Source organism: Mus caroli, chromosome 15 (genome assembly GCF_900094665.2).
Source record: "Mus caroli chromosome 15, CAROLI_EIJ_v1.1, whole genome shotgun sequence".
In the NCBI taxonomy this organism is placed as follows: domain Eukaryota; kingdom Metazoa; phylum Chordata; class Mammalia; order Rodentia; family Muridae; genus Mus; species Mus caroli.
In genome coordinates this window covers 78,330,459-78,342,592 of record NC_034584.1, presented here as the reverse complement: position 1 = coordinate 78,342,592, position 12,134 = coordinate 78,330,459, and the positions used below count along the sequence as shown (strand labels likewise).

General features: G+C 50.4%; 1 protein-coding gene across 2 annotated transcripts in view; it reads right to left on the bottom strand.

The window, feature by feature from the left end:
• Positions 1-1,199: 1,199 nt before the first annotated feature.
• Positions 1,200-12,134, bottom strand: part of Parvg (parvin gamma) — an 18,434-nt gene continuing 7,499 nt past the window's right edge. The window contains exons 7-13 of one of the 2 annotated variants that reach the window (XM_021183763.1): positions 11,805-11,860; positions 11,421-11,443; positions 9,717-9,775; positions 9,461-9,529; positions 6,255-6,356; positions 3,232-3,304; positions 1,200-2,811 (exon numbers count right to left, since the gene is read on the bottom strand). In XM_021183763.1, the coding sequence (XP_021039422.1) occupies positions 2,702-2,811; positions 3,232-3,304; positions 6,255-6,356; positions 9,461-9,529; positions 9,717-9,775; positions 11,421-11,443; positions 11,805-11,860 (492 nt within the window). In that variant the 3' untranslated portion in view covers positions 1,200-2,701. The remainder of the gene's footprint in view (positions 2,812-3,231; positions 3,305-6,254; positions 6,357-9,460; positions 9,530-9,716; positions 9,776-11,420; positions 11,444-11,804; positions 11,861-12,134) is intronic. The other variant, XM_029469890.1, reaches the window with a different exon arrangement.

The window sequence follows — 12,134 nt, the reverse complement described above, 5'->3', positions numbered from 1 at the left end:
CCTATGGCGACTTCCTTGGCCCCTCCTTTGGGGGACCAGTGAACTTGCCTGCCTGAGAGCAACTTCTCAATAATAAACCTCTGTGTGTGTGTGTGTGTGTGTGTGTGTGTGTATGCGTATGCGCGCACGTGCACATGCGTGTATTGGCTCACTTCACCATTTCACCAGAGGAGAAAGAACTTACTATATTTCTCAGTATCTTACCAAATAAAACATACAATTACTGTATGAACCAGCCATGTCGGTCTTGTGCGTTCACCTAGGGAAAGTGATAGGAAGTGTTCACACAAAGACTTGAACATGCAAAGCGATCTGAGAAACATGAACAGCAATCCCTATAGACTACATAAAAACTAGAGAGCCCAGGAAGCCCTCAGGCTTTGGAGGCACCCACTGGGGGGGGGGTGGTGGCTGTCTTCAGCAAGCAGAGGGGTGGGCTGTAGGGTCACCATGGAGACAACAGAATTGCATCAGAGAAAGAAACCCCACACTGTTACTATAACTATTATTGGGGGGGGGTTCTACCCCACTTTAGATCACTCAATTCCCAAATAAAAGACATCAAACCTTTATATTTATAATAAGACTTAAAGCACTGGAGCTGGGCAAATATCAATCCTCTGTGCTGTTTTGTCTTCTCTCCAGTCAATAACCCTGATATAGTGTGTTCTCCTCAGCTGCTTCTACTCCAGCAGGTCAGCCCTCGCCATCATCTGCTCATGATCCACTTACCCCATGGCACCTTCTTCCTTCTTCCCTTCCCTCTCCTGGTTGTCTCTGCCTCAGACCCCCAGCCTGGGAACCAAAGGTCCACCGACCTCTCTTCTGCACCGCTACAGGCTGTGGGCATCTTTATTCAACCAATAGCTTAAAATTAAGGAGCAGAGTTTGCATAACAAAAGCTGAGAATTTCTTTGTCTTGAGGCAACTAGACTTGAGATACAGAACTTGGCATTACAATACTTACCAGTAGAGCAAACCTCTGCACCATGAGGAAGGCCTCTTGCTCTCTGATGCACTTTCTAAAAGATGCCCAAAAGAGCAGTAACAGAAAGTGGATCTCCCCCTATAAGGCCTGGGCTCTGCCAGGCAGGATATCAGGTGACCGGGCGTTTTAGGCCTTGAACCTTCTGTTTGGAGAGATGTGACTGCATCTGTTTGTTGGCTGTCATGTTTGTCGGCTGTCATTAAGTCATGCGTTTAAACTGGGAAATGTTATTTATTCCTCAATAAAGTTACAAAAAGTGATTCTCCTTATGATTCAAATCTCCTATGAGACAGGAGGTGAGGAGGTGGAGGTGAGGACATGGAGGGGCCAAGAGGGCAAGCAAGCAGGGAAGAAAGAGGGAGGGAGAGCCAAGAGCCTAGGAGGGGAGCGTGGACTCCGTCTTTGACCTGCCAAGCATCCAGTAAGGAGCAGAGAGGCTCAAGCTTGTATCATGGCTCAGGATGCTCCAGAGAGAAGAGATGGGGCACAGAGGAAGGTCTCTATGGAAGGATTACCTAAGCAGAAAGAGATAGCTGGACCCCAGCTACGATAAGGATGCCCCTGATACAGAAGAGGGACATGTCCCAGAGGTAACAGGACAGGAGATATCCCTCTAACACTTATGAGTGGCCTGCCTAGGGCCAAAAAGACAAGTGGAATGGAGCTGGGTAGAGAAAAGCCCCAGGCCTCCTCACATCAGACACCAGAGCCCCAGAACACATAGCTCCACCGACTGTGGTTGTAGGGGTGATCTGCCCTGGCCAGACTCTGCTCCAAAATCCCCCAAAGGCAAAGCTGTTCGGCTATATACCCCCCCCCCAACCTAAAAGACGTTCCTCGCAGGGTCCTAGAGCTGGGTAAGCAGGGAAAAGTCCAGAAGCGGAACAGCTAGGCTAACCTCCCTAAATCCCTGTACCCCTGAATCCCTACACCCCTATGTCTCTGTGCCCCTGAACCCCATGACTTGCATCTCCTCCCACAACTTCTTCTCCTCCCTGGACCCAGCTCAGTTATTCAGCTGTTTCTCTCTCTTTCCAGAAGACACCAAGTCTCACGGGACAGAATGTAGACCAGGGTTAACCTGAACCCAAGAACCAACTCCAGGTTCTCTTCCCTGGGGCTCAGGGCTGAGCTCAGGACAGCAGCTGTAGGGATAGCCTGGCCAGGGTCTTCTGAACTCTTTTCTCCCACATGGGGCTCTGGTGTTTGGGTGATAGTCCTGGCCTCATCACCCCAGTGGGGGGTGGGGGTAGATGGCCAGGAACTAAGTATACAGAGACCATGGCCTGAGACCATCAGCCTTAATCCCAAAGAGCCTCTAGCTAGGGATGGTCAGCTCTGTGGAGTCTGAGCAGCCACTAACTACCAAGGTATAGCCTTAGTAGACAGACCGGATGCTGATGAGGGCTGGTCTCCCCTGGGAACCAAACTCTTTTCCACCACAGTTAAAGGCTAACCCAGGACTTCACAGGCATGCAGGGCCCCTCATCCACTTAAATACAATTCATACACTGTCAAAATGCACGGAGCAAAGCAGGGGTGGGCGCAAAATAGGTCCCCATCTGGTAGAGTCAAAGGTAAGCAGGGGTCAAAGGTATAGGAAGGAAACATGTCACCAAGCCACAGTAACAAGGTTGGCATGGGAAGAGCTCTGATGGCTGGGTCCTTCAGAGATGGCAGCTCCTGAGAAACAGCTGGAGGAGGTAGAGGTGACTAGTTTGGGGTAGCGTGGTGTGCCCCTCCACCCTCCGCCCTCGGTGAATGCTTCTGGAATAGGCTGTAAAGTATCCTCAGTGTGCTCTTGGCGTCCTTGTTCACAATATCTGTGGGCAGAGGGAGCAAGGCAGTCTGTTAGGCCAGGACAGGGAAGAGCACTGGTTCCCAGGAATGTGGGGGTTGGGGGGGGGAGAGATCCATGCTACAAGAAAAATCCCCTGCAAACAGGGACAAGGAACTCAAAACCCAGTGCCAACCACATGACATATATTGGTGTGTCCTTCCTCTTGTTTGGGCTTCCCCTCCCTCAACAGTGACTGGGTGCTCTGAACACTCATCCTGAGGGACTTCAGTCCCTGTTGCAGGTGTGGTGGCTACAGCATCCCTCCTAGGATACCTAGGAAACAGTATCTCTTTATGGACCAGCAATCGGGGACCCGACTAACAATGTTTGTCTCTCCACTCTCCACAACTGCTCTCAATCGTGTCCAAGGTGGGTCCTCCAGCAAGGGGAGCTATGCACTCACCTTCAGGGTTGACAGGGTAGCTGAACAGGCCTTCATCCTTGAGCAGATCCAGGGCTAGGGTGACATTGTGCAGCTATGATGATAAAGCCAATCGGATGTCAGCCAATGAGACCCTGGGTCCAGGCACCAGGCCCTTCCTATCACCAATGGCATCTCTCTTTGTCCATCCATGGTTTGAATTCCCAAACTACCACAGCAATCAGGGGGCTACTCAGCCATTTCCATCTATGCCCTGTGAATAGAGAGCTCACTCCTTCATGCAGAGGCCCTCATCAGCACATAGCTCTTAGCAGATGCCACACATGGGACATGCATGATCATGCGTGACATCTTGATTGAAAGATCCTCACTGAGAGATTGGAGGGGAGGGATTGGTTGAGGTGACACCCTGCATGCGAGTCTGTCGGGTGAGGTAACAAGGGCTTGTAGGTGGTAGAGTCTCCTTAGAAAGTGGAAAGCAGTCTGTCTCTGCTTAGAGGGCCTCAGAGGAGCAGAACAACATAGAACAAATGAGGCAAGGCGAGAGCCATGATGCAGAACAAGAACCCGGGGAAGATGGATCTCTGGCTCACAGCTCTACAAAGGCTAGGCATCCTCAGTAAGTTCCAGGCCAAGGGGGAAGTAGTCTGAGCAAATGCAGACTAGAGCACACAGCTCAGTCCTCCATGTCCCCAAGTCCCTCCCTGAGGAATCTCCTGGGAAGGGGGACTCCCCATTATTGACAATTTCTCATCAGGAGTGTGGCTTGCAGGCTGGCCAGGAAGTAAACAACAGTAAGAGGGAAGTCCAGCCCTGCTCTGGCTTATACGCTCTTGACAAGCCAGTATCTCCAAAGAGTGATCCAGGATGTCAAGGGAGAGGGTATCTGTAGTCAACTGGTTTTTACAGAGGCTTAGGTCCTTCACTGCAGGACCTCTCGGAGCCTTGAATACATCCTTGTATGTCAAACCCTTCAAGGGTACTTCTATTTCCCTGAGGCCACAGTCTCCGTTTGTCACAACACCCCATGTGGCCAATTTTGAGAAATTCTTCATTCACGCACTTCTGGGGATGGGCTGCAGGGTCTCCCACACCCACTCTACTGCTATGTGCCCAGGTTTATGTCTACTTTGAGGCAGGGTCTCACTGAGTTATCCAAGCTGGGTTTGACCTCACTCTGTACCCCAGGCTAGCCCCAAACTTGCGATCCTTCTGCCTCAGCCTCTCCAACAGTTGGAGTTGCCAACATACATCAACCGTCAGGTCTCCTACTTCACCGTTTCTTCCACAAGTTCCCTCCTCTCCGGGCTCTGAGTGAAGCAGGTACCATGTTCCCCTCACTTATCCCCATGCAGGGTCTGAAGGCTGTGATATCATGGGTCGGGAGCTGACTGTGGTAGGAATGTTAGATGCCTACATGGCTGCCCTGGCCTGTCACTGCTCTTACTTTATTTTTGCATTTATTTATGTATTTACGGAGGGGAGGGTATGCCACAGCATGTGTGTGGAGGGCAGAAGACAACTTGCGCAAGTCCGCTCTCTCTTTCCACCACGTGGGTTCTGGAGATCAAACTCAGGTCGACAGGCTTGGCAGCAACTACACTGAGCCATCTGCCCAGGCCCATCAGCTCTCATAATTTAAAAATACTTGTTGACCCTCAACTCTGGGCAGGCTGTGCACAGAGCTCAGAATCAGAATAGCACTGTTCTCAGGGAGTCTGTGCTGAAGGATGGGTATAAGTGACTCAGAGAACATGGGGCTCCCCTTAGCACGCTCTCCCTCCTTCAAGCTCCTAAACCAAAGACCTGGCCAGGCTCCTGATAGGTGAAAGGCCTCCCTCACCCTTAAGCCCCATCTCTATCCCCCACCCCCACCCCAGCCTGTCCTTTGCTTCTGAGCAGTTTGAGATGATGAAGAGAGCTCGGTGCTCTGCAGAGCCACGGAAGGCCAGGACCCAGGACACGAATTCTCATCTTCCTGAGAGAGAAAACTGAACGTGGGAGGAAGCCAGCCAGAGCTTCCTGCCTCTGGTGTTTTGGTTTCTGCAGAGCAAATGACCACCTCTCTCTCCATCCCTAACTTTACTCTAAATTGAACACTGACTCCACACTGCAATCAAATGCCACCTGATAAAACATAAGTCCTGGGAGGCTGCTCTAAAGAGAAGCACCAGAGTCTAGCCTCCAGCCAAGGAGCTGTGGCTGTGGTCAGCCATGCTCCTGCCCTGAATCTCTTCCACACACCCCAACCTCCTCTTTTGGGCTCTGAGCTAATGCCATGTTTCTGCATTTATTCCCACACAGGGTCGGAAAAGGGTCTAATGGTAGATTCCCAAGTTAGCTGTGCCAGGAACCTTGGACCTTGGTCTGGCCTAGCCTGTATGGGGGTGCTGGGGCATAGCAAGCACAGGCCTCATGGCCCAGGAAGTCTGGCTGCTGAATGACATGGGATGGGCCCATGCTGCTGAGCCTGGGTTCCTGTAGTGCCTGCCTCCCTCCTCAGACTCATCTCACGGTTCATCCCTGATGTCCCATTGGATGGGTGCAGGTTTGTCCCACACTGTGAGCCTCCCATGAACTCACCCTGCTCATAAGCAGAGCTCTAGGATAGATTGTTCCTGAGGGGTGGACTTGCATCCATGACCTGTGTGGTCCCAGGGGAGCCTGTCAGACTTCCAAGGACTCAGTCTTACTCTGAGTAAAGTGGAGACACAATTCACCCTCAGCAGGGTACAGAAGGAAGGGCCATGGAGGTCAGACCTGGGAGGGCAATGCCAAGGGACTTGGGCGAAGCTTGATAGAGGCCTGCTAAGTGCCAGGGGACCTCTAAGAAAACAAGAATGGGGCAGATCTGGTAGCTATAGAAACAGCTAGACAGCAACACTAGGGCGGGTAAGGCCAAGATGCTCGAGGCTGAGCTCTGGGGACTAGCAAGGACCTTGCAATAGGACAAGACAGGCAGAGGGTACAGCAGACAGCAAGCAAAAGAGACCTGTCTACCACCACCCCAAAGAAAGTCACGGAGGAAGACTTTGGAAGCTTACCATTTCTGTGGGAGAGCTGGGAGTGAGATAGAATTCCTTTAGATGCAAGAAGAAGCCTTCCAGTTGTCCAATCAGCAGGAGCAGGATGACGCCATCTGCAAACTGCAGGTGTTGTGTTATCCCCATAGCACGCTGTGAACACTTGGGCCCCAGCTGGTGCATTGTTTGGGGTGCTTTATGGGGTAGGGCCTGGCTATAGGAAGTGGATTACTGGGGCACCGTACGTTAGTGGCTACAGTTCCCCCAGCTCCTTCCTGCTGGGCTCTTGGCTTCCTGTCCATCATGATGTGAACTGCTGCCTCCCACCAGACACCTACCTATCCCCATCATATTCTGCCTAAGCATGTGGGGCCAAGCAAAGAGACCAAATATGAACCTGTGAGCGAGAGAAACCCTCCCTCTTTGTTGTAGGTGCTTGTCACAGTGATATATAAGGGACTAACAAGAGAAATAAACCAGGGCTGTGGTGTGAGGGACCCTGACATTGGAGGGATTCCACTCTGCCTCTTACATGCTGTGTGAGCTGAAAGAAGTCATGCTAGCTCTTTGAGCCTCCAATTCCTTCTGAGAAGTGGGGTTCGCAGTTCGCATTCTCAGCTTGGAGTTACCAACATCTGCATGAAGCAGTTGTGGGCTCCCTGGCTCTCAGAATACACTCAATTAAAAAAGCTGTTTCCAAACTTACTATGGAATAGCCTCATGTTTTCTCTCTGTCTGACTCTGTCTCTGTCTCTGTCTCTGTCTCTGTCTCTCTCTTGTTCGTGTGTGTGTGTGTGTGTGTTCATGTATGGACAGGTATATGTAGAGGCCAAAGGACAATGTGGGGTACTATCCCTTAGAAATAGTCCAACTATTTGGGCGTGGGAAGAACAATCTCTCACTGGCTTGGAACTTGCCAAGTGGGCTAGCCTGGCTGGCCTGAAAGCCCCAGGGATCCTCCTGTCTTTGTCTCCCAGGTACCGGAATTAAAAATATATGCCAAGGCCTGGCGTGGTGGCTCAGTGGTTAGGACTGCTCTCTGCTCTTACACAGAACTTGGGTTTGATTCCCAGCACTCAAGAGGCAGCTCATAGCCATCCGTAACTCCAGTTCCAGGGCGTCCGAGACCTTCTGGCCCCTTTGGTAATCAAGCACACATGTTTTACATGCACGCATGCAGGCAAGCACTCAGACATATCAAAAAACGGCACATGTGCCCCCACACCCCAGGATTCCGGCTTGCCAGGAAAGCAGTACAGCAGCTGAAGCACCTTCCACCACCACCCCCATTGTGTCTATTTTTAAATGACAAGTTATTCCACGGACTACAGACACATGTGTGAAAACAGAGTTAGTATAAAACTCTCCCATCAGGAAAGGAAAAAGAGGAACACATGGGCCCATTAATATTTCTGTCTGTTCTGTCTGCACGGTCTGAGATAACACTGCGGTGAGCACGTCAGATGCTAATGTAATCCCCCTGAATCCCTTTGCTGGGGAAAGACGCTGTTCTGCCGTTAATGGAATTTCCCCTGATTAAGTCTGTGCTGATGTTATTAGTTTGGGTCTGAAAGCGTCTCTGCTGCTGTCCCCAAAACATAGCTGGGAAACCTAATTCCAAGGCCTCCTCTAGCATCCAACATGCCTACCATCCTTGCTTACTCACTCTTGTTTTACCGTAGACGTGGACTGTAAAGCTGAGCTATCGTGCTATGTCCACCTACAGAAAATAGTCAGAGATGGGTGTGTTGCTCAGGGAAAGTCCCAGTGAGTCAGGTGACATAAATGTTACTAAATAGCAAAGCTCCCCCAACCCCAATCCCATGAAGTACAATTGCTCCCACTTTATAAATCAAGGAGCCTTAAGTCCAGAGAAGTTCAATAAATCACCCAAGGTCACACAGCCAACGTGGACATACCCTCAGGGCCCAAGGGCACCAAGTGGCAGGCATAAGATGGAAACATATATGCATATGGCTCTGAAGACTGTGTGTTCACCCCACCATATAGCCAGAGCACTCACAAAGCTCACGTGGTCACCCACTATGTGCAGTTGCTATGAGTGTGTACTTGGGCCCCAACTGCCTCGGTCCAAATCCTAGGGCCACCACTTAATTGCTGTGTGACCTTTGGTAAGTTGCCTAACATCTCTGTGTCTTAATAGTGTCATCTATTAAATGGGGCTTTATGAGTTCTCGAATGGAGGGGGTGCTCGGAAAGGGGGAGTTTCAGAGCTGATAGCAGAGAATATTTTGCTCCAGACAGAGCAGGTACTAAGGACTTTCCTGTTTGGCCCCAAACTCGGGAATATGTGTGGCCTGGCCCTCTGTGATCGGGTTCTGCTTAGGCCTTGAGACATGGCTGATACCCACAGTCAAGGAAGGCCTGCCCAGGGTCCATCAGACCCTGTCACCACTCTGTTCAGGGTCCATCAGACCCTGTCAACACCCTGTCTGGCCAAGGCAATGTCAGATCTCTGCGTTTCTGTCACCTCGTGTTGTGGGAACACTGGGGACACAGAATCTCTGTGAAGGTCATGGCGAGTGAGAGGCTTTGGATCTGCAGGGTTCTGGTCCTACTTTAAGACAATTGGGTTTGTGTTGTCACAGTGGATTAAGCTCTGAGGGCTCCTCTAACTACCTCTAACTACCCTGGCACAAGTCTAGGAAACAGCCCCATTGTGAATCTCATTGCTATGTCTAATAAACATGATTACAGGGGCGGCCCCTCACTCCGGTGGTAGAATGTCCTCAAACAGCAGTTCTCAACCTGTAGGTTGTGACCCCTTTGGGAGTCGCCAATCAGATATCCTTGTATATCAGATAATTTACATTATAATTCGTAACACTAGCAAAATCACAATTACGAAGGATCAATGAAATAATTTTAGGGTTGGGGGTCACCACAAATGAAGAACTGTACTAAAGGGTCACAGCATTAGGAAGGTTGAGATCTAGAGTATCCCATGCCTTAGGAACCATTCTGATAAATGGGTAACAATGAAGCCTGCAGAAGAGGTGGCTCAGCCATCACGGCTTCCCGTAGCCCCCCTGCCCAGGGTCTCCCAGGGTTCCCTCGAGCAATGGTGCCTGCAGCAGCATACCCAACTAGGGAGAGCCCTGAGACCTCTGAAAGTGACACCTCACTTCCAGTCACACAAGTGAGTTTCTGGGGCCCAGGAGCCCTCAGGTGTCCATCCCTGCATGGAGACCCAGAAGTGTCCCTACCTGGGTATCCAGACTCTGCACAGACAGGCCCAGGCGCTCTAGCTTCTGGTTGACAAAGCTCACAATGGCCTAAGACAGAAGAGCAAGGGCCTCAGAACCACTTGGGACCCTCATGCCCCCTTCCAACCCGGAGTGACAGAAGGCCTCCCCCATCACCTAGCACCTAGCAGACATGGGGTGAGATCTGTGCCCTCCCTCATCACCCTGAGACACAGGCAGGTAGGTGATGGGGGTGGGGAGCTTTGATCTGCCCTACCTCTTTGACGGCGTGCACTTTCTCCGGAGCCAGCTTAAATAATTCATCAAAGGCGTCCTCTGCAGACCAGAGTGATAAACAGCTCATTATGATGCTGTTATCTTTGCGCCAAACAGAATGTTTTCACACAAAAGTTTCTCAGAACAACCAGTCCCACGGGAGCTACAGCTAGATCTTCGGGTTCCTGAATGAAACAGGCCTGGGTTTGGAACACACCAAACGCTCCCTGCCTGTGAGAGGCTTCCCTCCTTGTACCTCAATTTCTTCATCTTAAACACCTGATGAGTGATGCCTGCCTGGCTGGGTCACCTTAGAGATCAAAGTGGGGGGTGGGCACGCATCTCAGTGTCTGCAGTGGGATACAGGGGTGGGAAGATAGAGGGATGGATGGTTGGATAGATGTATATCTGACTGGCTTGTGTATAGATGGATGAATGGATAGATGGTTGGGGGGTGTGTGTGTGCGTGTATGAATGATGGGTGAAGATACACAGATACATACGTACATACATAGATACATACATACATGTGAATGATGGATATGTATGGCGGGTGGTTATATGTGTATTTATAAATGGATGAATGGTTATGTGGTTGGGGTATTTAGTACTTAGTACTATTCTTATGGGGACAGACCCACAGTCCACACAGTGAGGACAGAACGATGGTGATGGTGAATGCCACCAGCCTCCTTGCTCATAGCTCTGTAAGCTTGAGTAGGTAGGTGCCATAACCTGTCTGTGTTTGTGCCTCAGTTCCCCCCTCTTAAGCTGGTGGTGAGTGTGTGCTCAGCACACATGGCACTCTCAGTGGTATGTGTGCACTAGCATAGCTGATGCTGGTGTGACAAGCAGTTCACCAGTTGGTGCCCTGACCAGATGTTACTCCGTTCAGTTATCCCTTCCTCAGCCGGTTGATCAAGTCAACTATTCACCTACGCATTCATTACAATCCCTTCTTCCAATTATCCATTAATCTACCCACCCACTTGTCTCCCTACGATCCATCCATTCACCCATCTATATATCCACACAACCATCCATCCATTCTTTTATATACCATCCATTCACCCATGCATCCAGATATTTTTCTATTTAGCCATCTCTCCATCTAACTAGCCATCTACCCCATCCATCTATCTATACAAACATACATCTGGCTATTTATCTAGCCAACCATTTATCCATCCATCCAGTTATGTGTTTACCCAACAAGTTATCCATCCATCCATTCATAAATATACATATATCCACCCATCACACAAACATATTCATCATTCATATATGTATAAGTATATATTCACCATTCATACACATACACACACACACCCTATCCAACTATACATTCATCTATCTATCCATTCATCCATCTATACACAAGCCAATCAGATATATATCTACCCAAGCATCCATCATCCCTTTATCTGCCCATCCACTTATCCCACTACAGCCACTGAGATGCATGCCCATCCCCAACTTGGACCTGTAGAATGACCCAGGCTGGCAGGCATCATTCACCAGGTATTTGAGATGAGGAAATAACACCAAGTAGTAGTGAAAGGCCGGGCAAACAGAAGGAAGGACAAATTTATGAACAGATGCTGTCACAGAACATTAACAGACCACAGTGGAAAGAATCCCTCCACCACAGCTGCTTGGACCCCATCAGGAGGGAAAGGTTCCCTTCAGTTACTAAATTACTCACGTAAAGGCTGGTCCTTGTGTGACCTAGAGGAGAAATTGCAGGAGACAGAAAAGCAATCAAAGAGTTAGCAAAAAGACTGCAGCCCCCTCATCACCTAATGTAACAAGCTCCGTAGCAGCAGGAGGCAAGGAGATGGGCTCATTTTCCTGGGCAATCAAGGCAGGGGAAGTGCAGAGACCTCGCGGATGGAAAGCAAGGCTAAGAGGCTGGCCGCCTTGCCCTGTGTGCACACACTTCAGAGCACATGGATATTGTGTGGCTGAGGATGCCTAGGCTGGAGGTCCCTGCAGCCCACACGGGGCTGAAAGTCAGCAGGCACAAGAAGGGCTCCCCTGGCCCGGCACCCCTGCACCCGCATTTGGCCAAGGCCCGTCCCATCCTCACTTGCATTCTGTGAGCTGCTCCACCTGCTTGTCCGACTTCAGGCCGGTCTTGGTGCTCTACAGTGAGGAGAGGGGAAGAGCTGTGTGACCCTGAGAGCCCCAGATCCAAGTCCACAGGGCCAGAGCTGAGGAAAGGGATCTAGTATGGTCTGCTTTGCCCCCACCACAGATGCAGCTGTGAGGCAGCTTCACTGTCCATTTCCTCTGTGATCATTGAACCTGTGAGGATAGCACTATGGATGCCTCACTCCTAAGACATCCTAGAGTCTTCTGTGCGTGTGCATGAGTGTGTGTGTGTGTGTGTGTGTGTGTGTGTGTGTGTGTGTGTGTG